This window comes from Myxine glutinosa, chromosome 13 (genome assembly GCF_964187855.1).
Source record: "Myxine glutinosa chromosome 13, kmMyxGlut1.1, whole genome shotgun sequence".
NCBI lineage: Eukaryota > Metazoa > Chordata > Myxini > Myxiniformes > Myxinidae > Myxine > Myxine glutinosa.
In genome coordinates, this window is record NC_136273.1 from 79,445,765 (window position 1) to 79,470,289 (window position 24,525).

The 24,525-nt window shown below is 43.7% G+C and overlaps 2 protein-coding genes across 3 annotated transcripts in view; one reads left to right on the top strand and one right to left on the bottom strand.

The window, feature by feature from the left end:
* Nucleotides 1-6,039: 6,039 nt before the first annotated feature.
* The window catches only part of LOC137439041 (uncharacterized), an 86,070-nt gene continuing 67,584 nt past the window's right edge, over nucleotides 6,040-24,525 (top strand). Inside the window, exons 1-7 of one of the 2 annotated variants that reach the window (XM_068134649.2) lie at nucleotides 6,040-6,296; nucleotides 9,869-9,925; nucleotides 10,404-10,457; nucleotides 11,453-11,506; nucleotides 18,639-18,692; nucleotides 20,811-20,864; nucleotides 21,010-21,063. In XM_068134649.2, the coding sequence (XP_067990750.2) occupies nucleotides 6,267-6,296; nucleotides 9,869-9,925; nucleotides 10,404-10,457; nucleotides 11,453-11,506; nucleotides 18,639-18,692; nucleotides 20,811-20,864; nucleotides 21,010-21,063 (357 nt within the window). In that variant the 5' untranslated portion in view covers nucleotides 6,040-6,266. The remainder of the gene's footprint in view (nucleotides 6,297-9,868; nucleotides 9,926-10,403; nucleotides 10,458-11,452; nucleotides 11,507-18,638; nucleotides 18,693-20,810; nucleotides 20,865-21,009; nucleotides 21,064-24,525) is intronic. The other variant, XM_068134650.2, reaches the window with a different exon arrangement.
* On the bottom strand, nucleotides 14,652-16,331 carry LOC144888607 (uncharacterized). Its single transcript, XM_078767159.1, has 2 exons — nucleotides 16,097-16,331; nucleotides 14,652-15,958 (listed from the first exon to the last, which is right to left on the bottom strand). Exons 1-2 carry the CDS (start codon nucleotides 16,102-16,104, stop codon nucleotides 15,112-15,114), a joined length of 855 nt encoding a protein of 284 aa, XP_078623285.1. The 5' UTR covers nucleotides 16,105-16,331; the 3' UTR covers nucleotides 14,652-15,111.

The following is a 24,525-nucleotide window of genomic DNA, read 5'->3' on the forward strand; positions in this document are numbered from 1 at the left end:
ATGCTGAGATCTTCAGGTTCAAATCCCACGTTAGTTGGCATTGTCTAATAATGCCATTGTAATTGATGTGCAATGTGTATTCATGGTTCTGATTGTCCTTGCCCTAGATGTCGTGTCTTTTCTTTTTCAGTACAAGCTTCTCCATGAGCCCTCATTTTCTGTTTAAAAACAAAACACAAGTAACTTCAGTACAGAAAACTTGCCACATGTTGTTGAGCATCAATGTGTTTTTGTCCATCTTTGCTCTAAGGTCAATCTAAAAGAGCATTTTCCTGTGTTCTTGTCTCGACATTACAACTGACAATCAAAAAATGGGTTTTTGAGTAAAGTTCAATACAGCATAAGTATCACGTGACCAGCGACCCATGATCTAACTTGTTTATTTTGGTGGCATAGGCAACAACAACAACAACAACAACAACAACAAAAGGTGGACCTGAGACTAAGTTAGCTTTCCTGTTTGTTGCAAAATTGGTGGAATTTTTTCTTGCCTGTGTCTATTAATTTTTTTTTTTAAGCGCACACGTTATAACTACAAAGACAATCGAACTGCAATACCTCTGCCAGGCTGAGCAGTTCAAGTTTTGTATCCCACTGATAGACCGGATCTGCATCTAAACCTTAAACAAAATCTAATCTGCTTGTTTTTGTCACCTACCCAACTTATCCACCAAGTTTTGTCAGAATCTGTCTATAACCTTGTGAAATATCGTGGTCTATATAGTTTTTGGCCCTATCTCTCCATGGTGAAGAATCACTTTAAAAATATAGCTTCCGGAATCGGATCTGGATCTTTTTGTACAAACATACATATATATATATTGTATACAGAATCTAGGCTCGTGTAAGAGCTAACACTTTGAACATGAAAACATGCACAGATACATAAAACATGCAATGAAGGGAGCGGGAGACAACAGGGGGAGAGAGGGAAGCACGCAAGCACAACAGAAGAGAACAGGGACGTCGGTAGATCGGTGGAAGGGGGAGGGCTGAGGAGGAGGGAGGGGTACAGGGTATAAAGCAAATGAACACGACGAGGAATTTCAGTAAAAAGGCGGGGGTTGAAAGAGGCAGATCTGGGGTGAATTAACGGGGGTAGAAAAGATCAAGGTTTTGGATGGGGGAAGATAAGTGATGGTGGTGAACAGCTGTTTTAAAGACCTGGAGGGAGGAGTGGGATTGAAGAGAGTGAGGGAGTTTGTTCCAGAGGCGGGAGAAAAGAGGAATGAAGGAGTGAAGGTGAGCAGAGAGTCTTGATTTTGGCAGTTTAACCATAAGAGGATTGTGGCAGTCCGTGTGTGTCCTGCAGGAATATTTTGGGGACAGAGCACAGAGAGAGAGCTGGGGGAGTAAGGCCGGAGAGGAGTCGGTAGAAGACAGAAAGACCACCAACCTGCCTGTGGTGAGCGAGTGAAAGAGCTTCAGAATCAGCTTCATCGCGGGAGATTCCAATGATTCTGAAAACTTTGGTTTCAACAGCGTGAAGCCGAGCTAGGTGTGAGACAGGAGCACCGGCCCAGAGAGGAGAACAGTTTTTTTATTGAGCTGCGGATGAAAGCCTTGTAGGTGGTGAGGAGCTCAGGTGTGCCAAGGAAGGACTTCGCACGACGGAGAATGCCCGGTCAGCGACTGGCTTTGGAGGCCAGCTTGGAAATGTGGTTTTCCCAAGAAAGATCATGGCAGATAGTGAGGTCCAAAAGAATGAGTGACAGAACTTCTTGGAGAGGATTGTTGAGAAAGTAGATGGGAGGGTTGTCCAGTCGATCTTTTTGGAGAGACATAGTAAGAGTGTGGGATTTGTCAGGATTGAAAGACATGTTCCACTTGTTTGACCTGTCTGTGATTTTGTCCAGGTCTTCAGAGAGTGAGGAGGCTGCAGACTGCCGATCTGAGGGATGAGGAATGGAGCGGCAGAGATTGGAGTCATCAGCAAAGAGATAGAGATGATTTTCCAGAGAGTCGGAGAGATCATTGATGAAGACCAGAAATAGCACAGGGCCCAGAACACTGCCGTGGGGAACTCCAGTCTGAACAGGAAGAGGAGTCTTCACTAAAATCGAATCATTTAGTCCTTGTCGCATATCCAACCTGTCCACCAATTTTCTTCCAAATCCGTCGTCAATTTTGTAAGATATCCTGCTCACAGACAGACAGACATGTGTGAAAACATAACCTCGGTCCACCTCCGGTGGCGGAGGTCATGAGCACGACCTCCCAGTTGACACATCATTCCGGCAATGCATTTCAAACTTTATCTCATGATCATACAAGACACTCCGGTCGTGACTAGAGACACAAGTTCCATTTCAAATTTTCAACTGCTTCCTGCTCAGGCGTCAATCCCGCTGAGAAAGAGTGCGTCCTCACATCCGCCCTTATTTAGTGCAACTCCAATGAATCAAGGAAAATGATTTTTCCTCCCACCGAACCCGCTAATTGCCAAGCAGAGACGCTCTGTTTCCAGCCAAGGCCGTGTCATAATCAATCTGAGCGACAGCAAAACTGCAAAATAAAATTATAGCCATCACTGTGCAATTAGCTTCCTACCGAGCAGATAACTCAGATTTCCTCGTGCAAATTAATTCGCATATTAATTTACTTCCATGCTCGGCAAGGAAGCCATGAAGTTATCCAACTGGAATTTCTCCCCCGTTTGAATTCCCTCTGAATTTACAAGTTCGGCGTCCGGAATCAATCCCATCGATTCCGACGTCAGTTGCCTGGGTAATTTTAAAGCGCAATCTGTTCTTAAAGTCCAATTTGGAATTAGGAAATGGTCCTCAAGGTGGACGACAATCGTTATGTTGAAATGTTTTTGTTTTTGTTTTTGTAGGGCTTGCCTTTCTTCGACGTGGAATGGGTCGGGGACGTATGGCCGATGGAAATCAAGGTTGGCGCACAGAATTAAGAGGACATTTTCACATCATTGTCAGCACTTCATTGTGCAGGAGCGCATGCACCTGTTTACCTGCTGGTGTTGTTTTATTGCATTTACATGTGACCTGAAATCCTTTGTTTAATGGGGAAATCGTTGTTAATTGGATGGTGTGTCCGCTAAAACTTTCGATTCATTCAACAAAAACTGAGGGTTCTTACTTTAGATTGGACCTGTGCTTCCTATGATAGCAACTACCCTGAGTACTAGGGTAATACATAGCATAGTACCTGAGTACTAGGGTACCTGAGTACTATACCTGAGTACTAGGGTACTATATAGCAGAGTACCTGAGTACTAGGGTACCTGAGTACTATACCTGAGTACTAGGGTACTATATAGCATAGTACCTGAGTACTAGGGTACTATATAGCATAGTACCTGCGTACTAGGGTACATGATTACTATACCTGAGTACTAGGGTACTATATAGCATAGTAACTGAGTACTAGGATACCTGAGAACTATACCTGAGTACTTGGGTACCTGAGTACTATACCTGAGTACGAGGGTACTATATAGCATAGTACCTGAGTACTAGGGTACTATATAGCATAGTACCTGAGTACTAAGGTACCTGAGTACGAGGGTACTATATAGCATAGTACCTGAGTACTAGGGTACTATATAGCATAGTACCTGAGTACTAAGGTACCTGAGTACGAGGGTACTATATAGCATAGTACCTGAGTACTAAGGTACCTGAGTACTATACCTGAGTACTAGGGTACTATATAGCATAGTACGTGAGTACTAAGGTACGTGAGTACTAAGGTACCTGAGTACTGGGGTACCTGAGTACTGGGGTACCTGAGTACTAGGGTACTATATAGCATAGTACCTGAGTACTAAGGTACCTGAGTACTGGGGTACCTGAGTACTCGGGTGCCATATTGGACTGTCTGCAAAGCGAATAAGCGCATCTCATCGCCTCTGAGTTGTTCAGCCATTGTTCAAATCCAGACCCAGCTATGAAATGCGTCACCCTGGAGTTTCACCTGAAGGAGGATGCATGAATGAGTGCACCATCCATCGGAAGGCCTGAAACCAGATTGTGCCAGAAATTGGTGAATGTGGATGTTAACGATACCAAGGTGCGTTTCGCAAAGAGGAAGAACGTTATCGTCGGCTCCAGGAACAAATGACTGCACTTGTGTTCCGGAACACTACTTGACACCAGAACACCAAATTACACCACTTGCTATCTCAGAGAGTGGTTGCTGTCTGAGAGCAGCTCCTACACTATAAACAAACGAAACCTGCAGGTAATTCACCAGTTTCATGTCAACATGAGCCATATTTAACTCTAAATGGCAAACATTATTACTCCCGCCACCGAAGGTGGACAGAGGTTATGTTTTCAACCCCATCTGGTCCTTGAGAAAATCGAAGATTTTTCAAATATATTTGGTTGGTCCCGTGGATCATTCTGTCTTAGTTCGAGAACCGACAAGTTTTTAATTAGACTCAAGTTTTTAATTAGACTCGCGCGGAAAAGGTTTGACCTCTCCAGGGTATAAATGGTGATGGTCTGATGGAAGAATGTGGATTCTTGCAGTGTCCTGTGGTAGGCTCAAGGGGTCCTAGCACTTTTTAAAAAGAGCGTCATAATTGGTCTTAACCATGCTAGACAACTCAGAGGGGACGGTGCTCCACCTCGACATCATCCTGCCAGCCCATGCATACACCTGTGTCTATATATATATATACCTGTGTCTATATATATACCTGTGTCTATGTATATATGTATACGTGTCTATATATATACCTGTGTATATATATATATATATATATATATATATATATATATATATATATATATATATATATATATATATATATATATATATATACCTGTGTCTATATATATATACCTGTGTCTATATATATACCTGTGTCTATATATATACGTGTCTATATATATATACCTGTGTCTATATATATACACGGGTCTAGCTTTGCCCATCCTCCTTTGTTTGGGTTGATAAAAGGGGGGGTGTACACTTAGTTGTTCACTCGAGATAGATCAGAGTAATCATTCGTAGCGGCATATAGGTATACCATCTTCGTAGCGGCATATAGGTATACCATCTTCGTAGCGGCATATAGGTATACCATCTTCGTAGCGGCATATAGGTATACCATCTTCATAGCGGCATTTCGGTATACCATGTTCCTAGCGGCATATAGGTATACCATGTTCCTAGCGGCATATAGGTATACCATGTTCCTAGCGGCATATAGGTATACCATGTTCCTAGCGGCATATAGGTTAACCATGTTCCTACAGTGTATATGTTGCATTCTGTAAAAAATCCCATATTTGCACACAAAAAAACCTGTTGTTGCCATGCCAACAAAGCATTTTGTCCAGTTCATAAAAAATTGTTGGTAAATGATCACCATCGTCGGCTGGCAGGATGCCCACGAGGTATGCACAATGGCCTCTCAGATATGTAGCCTGAGGTTGAATCCTGACCCAGCTATAAACTGTCATTCAGGTGTGTCACAGGTCGGGTGATTCATCGATGTGTGTGCCGTCCCTCCGACGGACGTTAAACGGGGCCCGTCTGCTCACGTTAGTTGGTGGACGTTAAATATCCCACGCTGTCCTTCGTGAAGAGTAGGCGAGCTATCGCCGGAACCATCCACACCGTCAACAAATTACAAATTCCTGCCCTGATCCACATAGGGCATTCCGATTCATGTCACCTGTAGGTTAGGATAGGCCCGCCCGCACCCTTACCCAAATACTGCATTCAAAAGAAGAATGAAGATCACCTTCCTGTGCAGCAAATCATCTGTAATTTTCAACAGACATAACATTTATTATATAAATATGCAAATATTGCAGAATTTCAACCGGCTTCTCCCGCTCCCACCCTCGCGGATGCTACATTTTACCTGACCCTTCCTTTTACCCCCTCCCTGTTTCCAATCTCCCACAAAACCCTGTCTTTCCTTTTTGATATATTACTCTCGCATTCCACTACTTTTTCTTTCTTGTAATCCTTTTTCTCAATTTTTTTAAAAAATCAAAAAAACAAACAAAAAAAACAAAACAGCATCCAACCTCTTTGCGGAAGTGTCTCTCTGAGTCTGTCTCTTCCTGTTCTTGACATCATGACCCTTTTTCAGTGACTCTTCCCCTTCACTCAATAGAGTTAAGTCTGAGCGTTCATCTTCACCTGTTACGTACTCTGTCAGTATACTGACCTTCTGGCTTTTGTTGTCAAGTCCTCCCATGAGCCCCAGTTGTGTTTGATAAAAGTTAATCAGCACCTGATTCACAGAGTACGGACTGTGGGTGCAGCCTCAAGCAACCAGAATGCCCGAATCACATGGTTGTTATGATATGGTGAGAGTGTGACAACTTCAGGTTATGTTTTCAACCCTGTCTGATCCTTGAGAAAATCGAAGATTTCCTCTTACTACTCTCCCTATTACTCCCTTTCCCCTTACTCCCCTTCCACTTACTCCCCACCATCTTATTCCCCTTCCTCTTATTCCCCTTCCTCTTATTCCCCTCCCTTTACTCTCCTCCATATTACTGCCCTCCCTATTACTCCCCTCCCTCTTACTCCCCTTCCTATTACTCCCCTTCCTATTACTCCCCTTCCTCTTATTCCCCTTCCTATTACTCCCCTTCCTCTTATTCCCCTTCCTATTACTCCCCTTCCTCTTACTTCCCTTCCTATTACTCCCCTTACTCTTATTCCCCTTCCTATTACTCCCCTTCCTCTTATTCCCCTTCCTATTACTCCCCTTCCTCTTATTCCCCTTCCTATTACTCCCCTTCCTCTTATTCCCCTTCCTATTACTCCCCTTCCTCTTATTCCCCTTCCTATTACTCCCCTTCCTCTTATTCCCCTTACTATTACTCCCCTTCCACTTATTCCCCTTCCTATTACTCCCCTTCCTCTTATTCCCCTTCCTATTACTCCCGTTCCACTTATTCCCCTTCCTATTACTCCCCTTCCTCTTATTCCCCTTCCTATTACTCCCCTTCCTCTTATTCCCCTTCCTATTACTCCCCTTCCTCTTATTCCCCTTCCTCTTACTCTCCTCCATATTACTGCCATCCCTGTTACTCCCCTTCCTATTACTCCCCTTCCACCTATCCCCCTTCCTATTACTCCCCTTCCTCTTATACCCATTCCTATTACTCCCCTTCCTCTTATTCCCCTTCCTATTACTCCCCTTCCTCTTATTCCCCTTCCTATTATGCCGCTGCCACTTATCCCCCTTCCTATTACTCCCCTTCCTCTTATTCCCCTTCCTATTACTCCCCTTCCTCTTATCCCCCTTCCTATTACTCCCCTTCCTCTTATTGCCCTTCCTATTACTCCCCTTCCTCTTATTCCCCTTCCTATTACTCCCCTTCCTCTTATTCCCCTTCCTATTACTCCCCTTCCTCTTATCCCCCTTCCTATTACTCCCCTTCCTCTTATTCCCATTCCTATTACTCCCCTTCCTCTTATTCCCCTTCCTATTACTCCCCTTCCTCTTATTCCCATTCCTATTACTCCCCTTCCTCTTATTCCCCTTCCTATTACTCCCCTTCCTTTTATTCCCCTCCCTCTTACTCTTCTCCATATTACTGCCATCCCTCTTACTCCCCTTCCTATTACTCCCCTTCCACTTATCCCCCTTCCTATTACTCCCCTTCCTCTTATCCCCTTCCTATTACTCCCCTTCCTCTTATTCCCCTTCCTATTACTCCCCTTCCTCTTATTCCCCTTCCTACTACTCCCCTTCCTCTTAAATCCCCTTCCTCTTACTCCCCTTCTTCTTATTCCCCTCCCTCTTACTCTCCTCCATATTACTGCCATCCCTCTTACTCCCCTTCCTATTACTCCCCTTCCACTTATCCCCCTTCCTATTACTCCCCTTCCACTTATCCCCTTTCCTATTACTCCCCTTCCTCTTAGTCCCCTTCCTATTACTCCCCTTCCTCTTATTCCCCTTCCTATTACTGCCATCCCTCTTACTCCCCTTCCTAATACTCCCCTTTCACTTATTCCCCTTCCTATTACTCCCCTTCCTCTTATCCCCCTTCCTATTACTCCCCTTCCTCTTATTCCCCTTCCTATTACTCCCCTTTCTCTTATTCCCCTCCCTCTTACTCTCCTCCATATTACTGCCATCCCTCTTATTCCCCTTCCTTTTACTCCCCTTCCTCTTATCCCCCTTCCTATTACTCCCCTTCCTCTTATCCCCCTTCCTTTTACTCCCCTTCCTCTTATCCCCCTTCCTATTACTCCCCTTCCTCTTATCCCCCTTCCTATTACTCCCCTTCCTCTTAATCCCCTTCCTTTTACTCCCCTTCCTCTTATCCCCCTTCCTATTACTCCCCTTCCTCTTATTCCCCTTCCTTTTACTCCTCTTCCTCTTATCCCCCTTCCTTTTACTCCCCTTCCTCTTATCCCCCTTCCTATTACTCCCCTTCCTCTTATCCCCCTTCCTATTACTCCCCTTCCTCTTAATCCCCTTCCTTTTACTCCCCTTCCTCTTATCCCCCTTCCTATTACTCCCCTTCCTCTTATTCCCCTTCCTATTACTCCCCTTCCACTTATTCCCCTTCCTATTACTCCCCTTCCTCTTATTCCCCTTCCTATTACTCCCCTTCCTCTTATTCCCCTTCCTATTACTCCCCTTCCTCTTATTCCCCTTCCTCTTATTCCCCTTCCTCTTACTCTGCTCCATATTACTGCCATCCCTGTTACTCCCCTTCCTATTACTCCCCTTCCACTTATCCCCCTTCCTATTACTCCCCTTCCTCTTATACCCCTTCCTATTACTCCCCTTCCTCTTATTCCCCTTCCTATTACTCCCCTTCCTCTTATTCCCCTTGCTATTACTCCCCTTCCTCTTATCCCCCTTCCTATTACTCCCCTTCCTCTTATCCCCCTTCCTATTACTCCCCTTCCTCTTATCCCCCTTCCTATTACTCCCCTTCCTCTTATCCCCCTTCCTATTACTCCCCTTCCTCTTATTCCCCTTCCTTTTACTCCTCTTCCTCTTATCCCCCTTCCTTTTACTCCTCTTCCTCTTATTCCCCTTCCTTTTACTCCTCTTCCTCCTATCCCCCTTCCTATTACTCCCCTTCCTCTTATTCCCCTTCCTATTACTCCCCTTCCTCTTATTCCCCTTCCTATTACTCCCCTTCCTCTTATCCCCCTTCCTATTACTCCCCTTCCTCTTATCCCCCTTCCTATTACTCCCCTTCCTCTTATTCCCCTTCCTATTACTCCCTTTCCTCTTATTCCCCTTCCTATTACTCCCCTTCCACTTATTCCCCTTCCTATTACTCCCCTTCCTCTTATCCCCCTTCCTATTACTCCCCTGCCTCTTATCCCCCTTCCTATTACTCCCCTTCCTCTTATTCCCCTTCCTATTACTCCCCTTCCACTTATTCCCCTTCCTATTACTCCCCTTCCACTTATTCCCCTTCCTATTACTCCCCTTCCTCCTATCCCCCTTCCTATTACTCCCCTTCCTCTTATTCCCCTTCCTATTACTCCCCTTCCACTTATTCCCCTTCCTATTACTCCCCTTCCTCTTATCCCCCTTCCTATTACTCCCCTTCCTCTTATCCCCCTTCCTATTACTCCCCTTCGTCTTATTCCCCTTCCTATTACTCCCCTTCCTCTTATTCCCCTTCCTATTACTCCCCTTCCTCTTATTCCCCTTCCTATTACTCCCCTTCCACTTATTCCCCTTCCTATTACTCCCCTTCCTCTTATCCCCCTTCCTATTACTCCCCTTCCTCTTATTCCCCTTCCTATTACTCCCCTTCCACTTATTCCCCTTCCTATTACTCCCCTTCCTCTTATTCCCCTTCCTATTACTCCCCTTCCACTTATTCCCCTTCCTATTACTCCCCTTCCTCTGACTACTTTCCCTTTTCTCTTCTTGTGGTGTGATCAGTGTCCCAGGGCTTGTCCTCCCGGACCGAGCGGATGGCCTGGCCTTCCAGGCCAAAAGGTGAGATGCGATAACTAAACGGACAATTTTAGATTCAATAACATCACTGAATCATGTTCATCAAGATAATTGGAACTTACATGCATGACATATTTGTATAAATGATGCAACCTTGAAAATACTTTCTTGGGGGGAGGGAAGTGGGTAAGGGGAGGGGATTGAGGAAGTGGTCTGCAAAAAGGAAATTACATTGTGGCATTGGCCTAACTCATATTGAACGCAAGGCAGCACAAGATACAACGGATACCATTTGCATTTATTGGGAATACAGCACAGCGACGCCATTTGCACTTGTCTCAAAGTCAGGGACAGGCCTTTGACTATTGCATGAGACTCGATGCTCGGTTCCTTTGCGCACCGACACTTCCCCTCCATGGGGGGATGGAAAGCACGAGGAGCTGAATGAATGATTTGACATTTCCATACAACGCAGACAAAGTTGGCGAAAACACGATGCAAGTGTAATTCTTTCTTGCAGGGTCAAAAGGGCTGCAAAGGAACTTTTGGAGAAGTTGGAAAACAAGGCCGACAGGTGGGGAATTTTTTGCCTTGAGAAATTATATCGTTGATAATGAAGCACCTGATTACTGAGCATTAAGGTAAAGGAATCATGATTGCAGAATTCCCTTTTTTGAAAAGATCAAGGGAAAGTTTTAAGATTAATAAGATAATTCATGTTAAAAATGGATTGTATCAAAAGGGTATCTATATTTTACATACACAATAAATATGGGATTCGACACTTCGGATTACTACTCCCCTACCACCCAAATCCCCCTACTCCCTTAACTCCCTACCGCTTACAACCCTTCCTCTCACTCCACTTCCTCTTATTCCCCTTCCTCTTACTCCCCTTCCTCTTACTCCCCTCCCTCTTACTCCCCTTCCTCTTACTCCACTCCCTCTTACTCCCCTCCCTCTTACTCCCCTTCCTCTTACTCCCCTTCCTCTTACTCCCCTCCCTCTTACTCCCCTTCCTCTTACTCGACTCCCTCTTATTCAACTCCCTCTTACTCCCCTCCCTCTTACTCCCCTTCCTCTTACTCGACTCCCTCTTATTCAACTCCCTCTTACTTCCCTCCCTCTTACTTCCCTCCCTCTTACTTCCCTCCCTCTTACTTCCCTCCCTCTTACTTTCTTCCATGTTACTCCCTCCCACCCCCTCACCACCTTCTTTTCCAAGTATATATTCCCCTTCCCTCCATTATTTCTCTTCGCATCCCTCCACTCCTTTTAGATAATACTATATATTAAAACACCTTCCCTCCATACCAACCACTCACTCACCCCACAATTTTCCAGACAGAGGATTCGCTCATGAAGTAAACAATATAAGATCACATCACATTTGCCAATGAGGACACTGACAGGACGGTGCAGAGGGCACTGACTCACTTACCTTTGAGTGGTCCAGTCTGAACTTGATATCAGGTCTGACCATAAACTGTCAGATTGGTGTTTCGCACGCAGGACATCGTAACACAAAGTGGATTTGTTTTTCATTCTTTAATTCCTTTTTATCTCCAGGGCAATAAGGGCCACGCAGGAGTTGAAGGATTCAGAGGTACCGTTGGCTTCCAGGTAATTACTTTGTGTGAAAGTGAAACAGAAGTCAAATTTTAAAATCTGAGATTTAGTGTGACTGTTTCTCTGCTTCGTGATATGTGATGTGCATGTCCTACCTCTTTAAAGGCCGTGTGCTGGTCTAGCCCATAACACTTGTTGTGAAGGCCAAGATAGGGTAGGCCCATTCACAGCATGGGTTAACTAACGTGCGTAATAATAATCTTACTATAATTCACCAAATGTCCATCCGTTCGAAGGTTCCGCAAAAACGGCTCAACCAATCGCAACGATATTTTGGGTGGGTATTCCTGGGACCCCTGGGAGTAAAATAGGCTATATTGTTTTTCCAATTTTTCCAAGTTTTCCAATTTTCCTAAACACGATGGAATAATATTTACCGATATGAACAGTGATGTGGCTTTTGTTGAAATTCTACAAATACCGTTTATTCTACGTACCAGGAGAGAGTAGATCGACTCCTGACGAACTCTTCCTATATGAACGTGCGGCTCCGAAGTAACACGGCAGCGTGTGCAAAGCGACTGAGAAACAGGTGTAGCGGCCACTTCCATTTTGCAGAATTCAATGTTTTTTCAAAATGGGCGCCATGTGCTGTTTAGATTTTTATGATTTGCGTGTGATATGATTCAACGGATGTTTATATGAATCGTTTAAAATTTAAAAAAGCCTTCAATTTCTGATATTTTGCCTTTTCATTTGGGCTTCCCAATTGAAGCCCCGCCCGTAGGGCAGGTACCGTTGCTAGTTCCCCTGCAATGAACTTCAACACAGGAGGAGGCCATTAGGCCCATCAAGTTTGTGCAGTGGTAGCCAACCTAAGGTTGTTTGTCCATGATATATCCTTTTAAATGCTGAGCATCAAACAAGGAGGCATCAGGTACCATTTATAAAGTCTTTGGTTGACCTGGCAGGGGTTCGAACCACACCGACCTCCCAGATTCAGAGCAGACTTTCTATATCCATTACATCACTGAGTCTAGCTTAAGTACGTTATAATCTACTTTGATAAACATGTTTTATAATGTTTGAATTTGGCTTAAAATGTATACCTTGGCCTAGCGCACAATATTATACACAGCAGTGGAGGTGTGAAGCCGCAAATATCACTTTGGTGAATTGCTGAGTAATTGATGTGGAGGCTGTCCCATCTTGTTCCTTATTGGCCGAAATGCATGGACAGCATCACGTGTATCACATACATTCCAAGCATGGCTGCCTCCATCAAGGAAATTCACTGACGTCACTTTCTTCTTCTTGGTGTATTTTATTTTTACCTGCAGCATGTCGCAGGTCTACAAGAGTTTCGCGTTGTTGTTGTTGGGGTTCTTTTTGGTGGTCGGTTTTTGAAATATTTACCCATTGGTTGGAGACCTTCACCACAAAATATTCACCACAACCACACCTGCAACTTGACTCCATCCACCATCGCATCGAGACAAAATTATATGGCCGCCGTCTTGGTTTTCTGGTAGGCCAAACACATTAGGCCTGGAGGACACTGCTGATTTTACACCATTGATGATTATACAGATTTACATCGGCTTTGTTTGGGTCGACTGTTATTTATGACGAGGGATTCCGAAAAATGTAATCATATGTCGAATGTAATGTAATCATAATGTAATCTATTAATCAGTTTCAGTCCTATTCCTATTCTAGATAATCCTAGATAATCCGAGATAATCGATATAATCAGAAATCCTATTAATCAGTAAGGTTTAACCAAGCCATTCAGAAGGCACCGTAATCAAGTGTTACATTACGCAAATTACTAAAAAAATTAGCGTTACGTAATTTTTGAACGGGCCCCATATTGCAGTTAAGCAATCCGTGTTGTTACGTGCTCCTCCCCAACCCCCTGGTCACGGTGTACCTCCGAGCCCCGAGAGGAGTCACAGCAGTAAAAGGTGTTATTCTGTATGTCAAAGATCACTGGTAAAGCCAAACCAATTGTTACCAACAAACAAATATTGTATTAAGATCACACAAGAATAACAGTACAACAATAATAGTAATCAAAAGTACAATCAATATATATCGTATGATGGTACCATCAGTTTCGTAACATATAACTCACTGTGCTCCAAGTGAGTGAACCAAGAACATTCCCAATGGCTCTTTCCCTGCTTCAAACCAAAGTTGATTCCGGTTTCAAGCCGAAGTCGATCCCGGCTTCAAGCCAAAGTCGATCTGCTCCAGCGATCGTCAGAACGATGTCCAATCGAGACCAGAATCCCGTTCGGATGACAGTCACAGTCACACGGCCAAAGCTGCACCAAGGCGCCCTCAAGACGACTGGGAAATCCAAAGGTGCCCTCCAGGCGACTGGGAAATCACACCCTCGGGTATAGACGTTTCACGGCTCACAGTCGGCGAACCTCAGATTTACCTTCAAAATCCGCGTTGCACACACACACACACCAGATAAACGTCTGAATGTGGTGAGAACGGCTGAAGCGAAGCAAAGAAACCTTGCTCGACGCACAAAGCGCGCGAGTCAAAATGGCCGATGGCCCGTACTCGAGACGTAACGGCAGTCCAACGATTCTCTTCGGAATCGACCGCAAAACCTGACACGCATGTTGATCTGTCACAGCGATAACAACTCTGTCGCAGGAATCCCTTTCCCGGGAAACCCAAAGTTCACTCGTGACTCTTGCTCGCCAATGTTCGCTCCAGACCGCAAAGCAACTATGCTTCTTGTCCGACTCCATTCGCTCCGCCTTCTTTTTCCTCTTCCTCTTCTTCGTCGGCGTCCGGTTCCCGGTCCGGTTTCCGGTTTCTTTTCACACTAACTTTTTCACCTTTTGAAAACAGTTCATACAGAATAAACCTTTTGAAAACAATAATAGTAATCAAAAATGTTTACAGTGGATGGAAACCACAACAACGGAAGTGACGAATCCGTAACAGTGTGACAAATCAGCTGTTCTGATATAACCGTGGGGAGGACGACATGGATCAAAGGTGTTGAGTTAATTTTTTTAATGTGAGTTCCCCAATCTGCCCGTTACCGGATTTTGTCACAGGTTGTGGATTCTTATTTAAGGAGGTGAAGTTCAAAACAGAATCAATATTCATCAGACATATTAATATATAGTCTAGTAGGAAGACTAGGTCCCCCTGCACCCCCCGGAGATATACTTCTAATCAGTGTTTCTAGATTGGAAAAAATGTGTAGAAAATGACTAGCTATGGCCCCAAGCTGAAAAAATGTCCCACATACCATTTTTATGCAAATTACTGCTGCCATTATAAAAAAAACGATTTTTGACATATCTCAGCCAATATTGCAGATAATTGAAAAATGAAGGTGTCTAGACCCATGTTTTGAAGGGCATAGATCATGATAGAACTATTCATAACATGATTACATGTGTCTATGGTATACTAGTATGCTAATTAGTGCTTTATTTACAAAATAATCACAGTTTTACGAAATAATAGACTCATATTAAGGTCCGTCTACACAGACGTTAACACAAAGTTTTATTTTTCTAAATATTACAACTGTCAAAATAGTCCTAGCACTCAATGTGACCACTCTTCTCTTGCTTGTTTTAGATAAACATCATTAGCATTAGTGATTCTACACTGAGTCAGTCATCATCATTTTCATCGAAATCGTCAGAGTCAAACTCTTCTTCTCCTTCCTCTTCCTCCTCCTCTTCGTGCTCTCCTGTGTTCAGAAGATCCACCAGTGAGGTTGGTAGGATGGGACCACTGGACCACATTGGTTTCAACAGTCCTTCATCAGTCCTTATCCATCCTTGCTCCTCATAAGGTTTTGGCTTTTCGATGATAGGTTGATCGGCTCTTTTGTACAATGCTACGCGGTGGTTCACACGCTGGATGTGCGGCTTCAGGGCAGACTGGCATGGAGGAAGGCGAGCCAGATCAACCTTGGACTTGGATGTGAGGGTCTTGTCCTCTCCCACCATTTTTCGTAGCAGCTTGGCACGGACAATGTCCACTGATGACTCGCGACTCTGGCCGTACATCACACAGGTGAATTTTTCTAACTGCCTCTCCACCTCAGGGTTGGCATCCCAGTTGTCACCCAGTTCACCGAATGCCCTGTGAAACCTGGGATTCTTCTCCAGCTTTTTCAAGGGCCCGACTTTTCCCTTCCCTTTGAAGGCACTGGTGCAGTCTTCTCCGCTGAACACATAGTACCCCAGGAGAGTGGCACAGTAGTCCTCTCCCAGGGATTCTGCCAGCTCAGAGACGTTGACAAGTTGGCGATGCTTCCCTGACCCTGTATCCAGGTACACCGTCAGCTTGATGTTGTGGGCATGGTGGAGCAGGATCAGGAGGATGTCTGTGTCCGGTGTTCTGACTACAGCGTTCTTGTATCCGATGGTAGCAGCATGATGGAGGTACAGAACCACCCTGGTATCACTCTTCCTGGTTGCTGTAGATCGTGGGGAGTTCACGTACCTCGACCTGAAACACAAAAAGGCACCGCATTTCAATCACCAGTCACTGCCAGTTTCAGATCTAGACAAACATCACAGGTAATCACCTTTTTTTCAGGAAAAATTACAAATTGAATCGCCATTCACGAAGGGCTTTCAATTTTACCTTGCCATTCGTTGAGGCAAGTTGGTGGGCCTTCCCCTCCACGATCAGCACAGCCATCTCTGTTCTCTCCAGCCTGGTAGCTGCCTCTTGTCCACTCCACACTTTCAGAAGAAGCTGGCACATCTGCTTTTTGTTGTCGTCATTTGCAAGGAACATTTTGAAGTCATATGGCTTCCTGGTTGCTGGTCCAGCCAGAATGATCTTCTCTGAGCTGCCCCGCCTCAGCCTTTCCTGCGCTTTGATTGACTCAGGATGGTAACTGTCAGTTATTAAGCTGTAGAACTTTATTCTGCTGGATGACCTGGGTTTGAATGTGTTCCAGTACTGAGTTGAATGCCTTTTCATGGGCGGCTGACATGCAAGCCTGCTCCTTTGGTGCTTCGGCTCTGTGAATCGCACGCTCATAGTTGTAGAATGCTGTGCGGAAAGCTTTAAAACATGACGGATGGTGTTTGGCCTCACATGCAAAGAGGTCTTTGTTTTTCACCTTTCGATGGAGTCGATAGAGACCCATTTTCTCAGCCCGTGTTTCGATTTGCTCCCATGCATTTTCTTTGTTTTTAAAGGATGGGAAGGTTGTAGGCCTCTCAGTATTGCGATGAGCATCTTTGGTCTCAACTTTCTCACAAAATATACACTCTGGCGGGAAGATGGGTTCAGCAGAACCTCCTGGTTTACGAGGAGAGTGATGCCATGATGAGGTTGATGGCCCTGGCTCTGTATCATCTCCCAGACGATGAAAGTGGCGGACAAAGTGCTTATAACACTTGCTGTGATATCCTACTCTTTCTAGGTCATCAGGAAGAGTTGCCGGGATCTGATCACATACTGATTGCATACGACATGGGGAGTCATGCGGTTGGTTGAGACGTCTATCCCGGATCTTTTGAAGCAGTTGCAGTTTTTCTGAAGCAGATCCTTAAATTTTACGGAGGGGCGTGAAATCCCCATGATCAGACATGGATGGTACATGAAGGATGCATGTAGGAGGAGAGCTTTGGGCTGCAGGTTCTACACTCCGTTTTCTTTTGGGCATGCTTGCTGTCGATGTCTACCATCACTGTTAAATGACAAATAAGAAATCACGAATGATGTTAAAAGTGCCTGTGAAAGGAGGCTCTGAGTTTTCAGTGAGGTAACAGAGGTTCTGAGTCATGTTCTACACTAGGGTACTTTTTAGCTGACTAAACCATGTTTAGTGGCATCAAAAGTGCTAATAGCTAAAACATCTAAATTCTTCCACACTAACGTTAGCTATCTAGGCCAATGAAACATTGTGCTAAGTTACTGTAGCTAGCTCAGCTGTCGTGCCTCTTTCTGGTTCAATTCATATACAGAAGTCAACAGATATGTCTCATGTTTGGCATTAACAAAAGTTTAAGTTACACCGACATTAGGAACATACTGTACATAGATGAGGCTAGCTTTAACGTTAGCTAACATGGTGCTAGCTGGCTCAGCTGTTATTCTGCCTGTTTATGATTTCATGCAGAAACTGAAGTCAAGAGTGTGAGTAACATTATAGTTAGCATCTTACCTGGCTAGATTGGAGGATGAATACCAAGAACAACACACAGATGGAATGGAAGACTGAACTTTCAACTGAGGTATTCAATAACATCAACGTTACCAATTGATACGAGCGCGCGACATTACCAATTGATACGAGCGCGCGAGCGCGCATGTTACATGGATGGAAATGTAAAATGGCAGCTATAGCAGCACTAATTTGGATCTCTAGTCTGTCATTTCTGCACTGTGATTGGATAACATAAAAAAATATGTTTGGGAGTTAACAGCAGGAGTTGGTAGATTTTACGTGGGCTGGGTGAGAAACCTTTAAATAAGCAAGTGAAAATCTCTCGCAATACAAAGTCAATGGTGGGAAGAAAAGTTGAGTGGTACCAATGTTACTGCCAATGTCCCGCCCCTATGCAAGACTCAGGAGCATCTTGTTGACATTTAACCTTGAAAATACCTGGGTTTAGACCCCTTATGTACCATGTTAAGTTATCTGCAGTATTAACGTATCCTTATCATTTGTAAAACTGATTATTTTGTAATTACAGCATTAATATGCATACTAGTATACCATAGACACATGTAATCATGTTATGAATAGTTCTATCATGATCTATGCCCTTCAAAACATGGGTCTAGACACCTTCATTTTTCAATTATCTGCAATATTGGCTGAGATATGTCAAAAATCGTTTTTTTGATAATGGCAGCAGTAATTTGCATAAAAATGGTATGTGGGACATTTTTTCAGCTTGGGGCCATAGCTAGTCATTTTCTACACATTTTTTCCAATCTAGAAACACTGATTAGAAGTATATCTCCGGGGGGTGCAGGGGGACCTAGTCTTCCTACTAGACTAATAGTTCCGTTTTTTAAAATCAGATTTATTCTTTTTTTCAAATTTAACCACCAAATACTTCATGACAAACAAATTTGACTGTTCATTCATTTCTTGCATGTAAATTTCGCATTTTATAAAGTTAGATGTTCCTTATATTGACGTCTGCTGTCACTCATATAGGGACCAAGAGGTTTACGTGGTCATACTGGATATAATGGGACTACAGGTGAAAGGGTGAGTATCATAATGTACCTACAAATGTCCCAGGGTCTCCAGCCCTTTGATAAAAAACGACTTTTACAGTATATTCCAGGGAAAATCACAATGCAGCTTTATTTACAACAGTCGTTTTAACTTGTTACCTTTGCCAGAGGAGAGGGTATTGCATTTGAGTCCGTTTGTTTGTCTGCTGTTTGTCTGTTTGTTTGTTTGTTTGTTTGTCCGCACAGAATAAATAGGATTTTCTCTGCAACTCTTGGTCCGATTGACAGGAAATTTTCACCATAGGTGCAACTCCACCTGTAGGAATTTTTAATGATAATTATGACGTCATACTTCACGTGATACGGGCGCTATCTTGGAAAAACTGAAAAACGTTGCACCTCGATATCTCCGAAAGTGCTGCATAGAAAAAATTGAGACATGGCTCATTGTAGAGAACTCTCCATGGGGAATAACATGTGTTAACTAGATGGTATTCATAGAATACTTACCCTGCGCAGTTAACTTGTTGCGAACCAACTCTTCTGTTTTTGAACATTTTTTTGTCTTTCATCCAATATGGCTTCTAGACCACGTGAGCGATGATATCATAAATGTATATTCTCCAATATAATTGTTGCATAGATCGTACAATTCAGACTGATCAGACTAAGTGTTGTCCCTGTCGAATTATGACGTCATAATTATGGCACCAGTGACGTCATCGTTAGCAACACCTATTTCCCACATGGAGTTTTTTTTTACAGTGAGCCATGTTTCAATTTTTTTCCATGCAGCGGATTTGGAGATAAAGAGGTGCAACATTTTTCGTTTTTTTCAAGATGGCGCCTGTACCACATGACCTATGAGGTCATGATTATCATTAAAATATTCTACAGGAGAAGGCGTTCCTATGGTGAAAATTTCGTGTCCATCAAACCAAAAGCTGCTGAGAAAAAAAAATTCACAATGATCGGATAAGTGTTGTACTTGTCGAATTATGACGTCATAACGAAGGCACCGATGACAGGGCTCATTGTAAAGAACTCTTGATGGGGAATAAAATATGTTAATGATGATGTCATAGGTTCCTCCATTATGACGTCATAATTCGACAAGTACAAAACTTCATTCGATCAAGATGAAATTTCTTGAGCGTCACCTTTGGATAAATTGGTGGAGGAAAAAAATGATGACGTCATCGGTCACGTGGTTTGGCCGCAGTATCTGTTTCAACGCAAAAGCCTTAAAAACCACTAAAACACGTCCTGGCAAGGGTGTGCAATCCCTGATTGCTCCTTTTTGTTTGTTTCTTGCAATGAGAGTGAGAAGACCTGTCATGCTTTGCAATCACTTCTGTGTGTCTGTTTGTGTATGTCTATCCAATCCATAACGTTTTTACCATTTGAGGTTTTGCCATCAAATTTTAAGCAAGGCTTTTTTTTATGAGAATATGGATAGGACAAATTAATAATTTTGTCAAAAGATCAAAAGGTCAAAGGTCAGTGTCACCTAAAATCTCAAATTTTCATCCAATTGACCTCAAATTTCAATTAACCATTTTAGGTTTGTCATCAATTTTTCAACAAAGCTTTATTATGAGAGTATGGAGAAGACAAGTTAATAACTTGGGCAAAAGGTCAAAGGTCAAAGGTCAGCATCACGTAATATCATCAATGACATCCGATTGACCTGAAATTTTAAGAATTTGCATATTGGGTCACTGAATTGGTTCACCAATCAAAAGCTAGAAGCAGATTGTTGTTTTTTTTAGATCAAAAGGTCAAAGGTCAAGGCTGCATAAATCGTCATTTTTCATTTTGTATTTCCTTTTAGCTGTTTTTGTCATGTTTAGCATAGGAAGAAGAAGAAGAGGCACAAATACAAAGCGGACGGGCTTTGCATTTTCAGATGGTTTCTAGTTTTTGTTGAAGTCAAATAGTGAGCAGACCATGAGGATGCTCAGGGTGGTCTTGCTCAGAATGTAGAGAGGTTGGATGCAATAATTCGTTATTTATCCAGGATACCATTGGGTCTTTTTAAAATTAGCATTGCGGTAATGTAAGTAATTAAGCATTAGGGACAGCTGGCTTCAGATCTGTTATGAATGACGTAATGCTTCTTCTTACATATGGTGTGTTTTAATGCCAGGGTCACATCGGATTCCCTGGAAGGCCAGGAGCTGTTGGAACACAAGGAATTGCTGTGAGGTTCACATATGAAGAGACATGTTGGACACAAAATTATCATGTCTGGTTTGATGGACTAGGGTCATGGGACTTTCTTTGAACCATTACCCCAAATATCTCTTGTTGACTTCCTCTTTTCAAGGTGCCTCTTTGTTTTTCAGGGTCAGCCTGGTCCAAAAGGCATGATGGGATACCATGGACCCAAAGGAACCATGGTAAGTCTGCCTGAGCTAGAACTCAACAGGAGTCTTAAAGAGCCATACTAAGTTAGCAAAACATACCCAATAATATACAGAACTGTAATATCCTTTATGAGGTCATATAGGATAGTCCTAATGTCTAATCACTTTGGAAGCCTGGGTTTTATTTGACTATAACTTTTTTATTCCTTTGATAGATAAAACCCAATTTTTTCTTGGGTCTCAAACAAATCAATTAAACCTATACTTTGTTACCATCCCATATACTGCACCTAATAACTCCCAATTCCCAGTTTACTTTTTTACCATCTCATATACTGCACCTAATAACTCACCATTCCCAGTTTACCTTTTCCCCATCCCATATACTGCCCCTAATAACACACCATTCCCAGTTAACCTTTTTACCATCCCATATACTGCACCTAATAACTCACCATTCCCAGTTTACCTTTTCCCCATCCCATATACTGCACCTAATAACTCACCATTCCCAGTTTACCTTTTCACCATCCCATATATTGCACCTAATAAAACTCATCATTCCCAGTTTACCTTTTCCCCATCCCATATTCTGCACCTAATAACTCACCATTCCCAGTTAACCTTTTCACCATCCCATATACACCACCTAATAATTCACCATTCCCAGTTAACCTTTCACCATCCCATATACTGCACCCACTGACCCACCATTCCCAGTCTCACTTTTCCTAACATCCAATTATTTCCACAGTGCCATTCTTCCCTTCAACACACTATCTGTCGTATGTTTTCCCTTTAATCCCATTTAATCACCTTCCATTCCAATTACTTATGAACTGCCAAGTTGGGTGGAGAGTTTGGCTGGGACAGTACACCTGTAAAAAGGCAATGCAGGCATCGAAATGTGAGCTGAAGGTGTATAGAAATCGCCCGTAGAATACAAGGGTAAAAACTCACCTAATGCTAACCGTGAAAGTTAGACAGAATTGCACAGAGGTATCGCACTTACCTGTGAGATGTTTGATCTGGGTTTGATTCCTTACTCAACTACAAGGTGTTGCCTCGCAAAGTGCACCATCCATGGGACCGTCAAACGTGCACCGTCCCTCAGATGGACGTCATCCTGTCTGCTAGATTTAGCTGATGGACGTTAAAGATCCCACGGTGTCTTTCATCAAAAGTAGGCGAGTTATCACCGGTATCCTGGGCAAAGTCCAAATTCCTGCCCAAATAATCTGTCTTGCCACCACTGTCAAGTAAAGTTTGTAAACTATTGGCTTTCCCACCCACAAACAGGGAACATGAGCTGGGTTTAGACCTTCTTGAGACAGGTAGTGCAGGTAGCCTTACCCTCCTGATGCTTGCTGCCATAATAGCAACACGTACAGGGTCGGTCACAGAAACGTACCCGATTTGAATTGTTTAAATGCAAGACTATATGAATTATATGATACATAAAGGAATTCATAAAGTTTTGTTTGACTATGACAAATGTTTGGAACGTCTTCCTCCACGTTCTGCACACTTACGGATGCGCATGGAATAATTTCTGACCACAGGCTGAAGTGTTTCACGAGAGATTCTGGAAATAATCCTCATTACAGCATCTTTGAGTTCAGGAATGTTAATTTGGTTTTCTTTGAACACATTTCCCTCAACAGAAAAAGAAAAAAAATCTGAAGGTGAGAGGTCAGGAGATCATGGAGGCCAAGGAAATCCAGATGGATGGGAAATTAATCTGCCAGAAAGTGATTGTTGAGCCACTGCATGGACAAGTGAGCTGTACGCGCAGTTTCTCCATCCTGTTCAAATCGAGCATTTGACTCCAGAAAAAAATTGTTCAAACTATGTATGTAACGTCCCGAATTCACAGCCACCTCTCCCTCAGAATCCTGATATTCCAATAAGTATGGATCATAAATCTGATGAAGACTGAGACCACACCGTATAGTTATTTTTTGGAGAGAGAGGAGAGGTAACTCAACAAAATGAGCGAGTTTCTCCATGCCCCAAAAACCCGACAATTCTGGTTGGTTCCCAAACCATTCAAATAAACATCCAGTAGCTGCTTTGGGACATTCCAATTTCACGTGAAATACTCCTTGTAGGTTTTCTAGGGCTACGCGGAATCTCTTCGCTAATTCTGTTTACCGTCTCTGTAGTTTGAATATTCCTACTATGTCCTGCACTCATGTTCTTCACAGAGCCAGTCCCTCTCCGCTTTGAGACACTATGACATATAATATTCGAGGTTGCTGCATTATGTCGAGAGAATTGTCTTTAAAAAGCTTTCTACTTCTTAATGTTTGTTAAATAGTGTTACGCAACCGTGATTAACACCACAGTTACGGATGGCCGATTTGCGAGACTTTAACTCCCGAGGCGAACACTCAATGGCGGACTCAAGTTCAACACAAACGCGCGGAATGGCGGGACACAGCGAAGGCTCCGCAACCTTACCTATTAAAATCAAACACCCAGGAAAACTGCGTTCAGATATATATATAGAAAATAATATAAGGATTTATTATCGAATAGTAATACAGTGAAAAAGCCGCGCCGGTAAATCTAATAACTCTAAATCGGGACGTCCCCACACGACTGACAGCAAACACGATACGAGGGAGATTATGAATACAAAAATAACACGTCACGTCGTTCAAATGTACGCGGATGCGGCTTATCTGTCTTTTGTCGTCTTGGTGGCGGCCGTCCACACCGCTCCTTTTGGCCCGATCGCACACCACCAGGTCCTTCGCTCCAAGCTCTACGAGGCCCCGCTCCAAGCACCACGCGTCCGACGCGTGGCCAGCAGCTTCACACGAGGACGATCTCCACAAGGCCCGTGCACCAATGGTTCAACGGAGGGCTCGACTTGCAACGAACTGCTGCGAACTGCCGCGTGCTCTGCGGGCTTGGTGTGCTCGGTGTGTGAACGAACTCTCCACCAACTGCCTTCGGGGAGCTTTTCCACCAACTGCCTTCGGGGAGCTTTTCCACCAACTGTGTCTCTGCGTCGACTGTGTGCTCCAACCAACTCCTACGAACTCTCTGGTGTCTGCCTGCGTCTGCCGAACTCAACTCTGGACTCTCTGGTGTCTGCCTGCGTCTGCCCGCGTCTGCCAGTGCCTGCCACGAACTCAACTGCCTGAAATGGCGTCCGACCGTCGCATATATTGGTGGCCGATGACGTCACATTGGCGCACTCCTCAGCCAATCACAGCCTCCCAACTCGCCCAGGTCACGCCCTCTGCGGCATGCGACTCCTGACATCTCCCGTCCGTGACCCCCCCGCGGTCGTTGTGTAACACGTGCCGGCGAGGTTGGTAGGCCTTTGAGGTGCGAACGGCGGCGGCCAACCGTGGCGGTGTTTTTGGCCTGGTTTCCTGTCTATTTATTACGAAGTCAATGTCAGGGAAAGGGAATTATTTAATGTTGCGCTAAGGACCTAACTAATGTTTATGTGGTTTGCAGTGCCATAATGGACAAAGG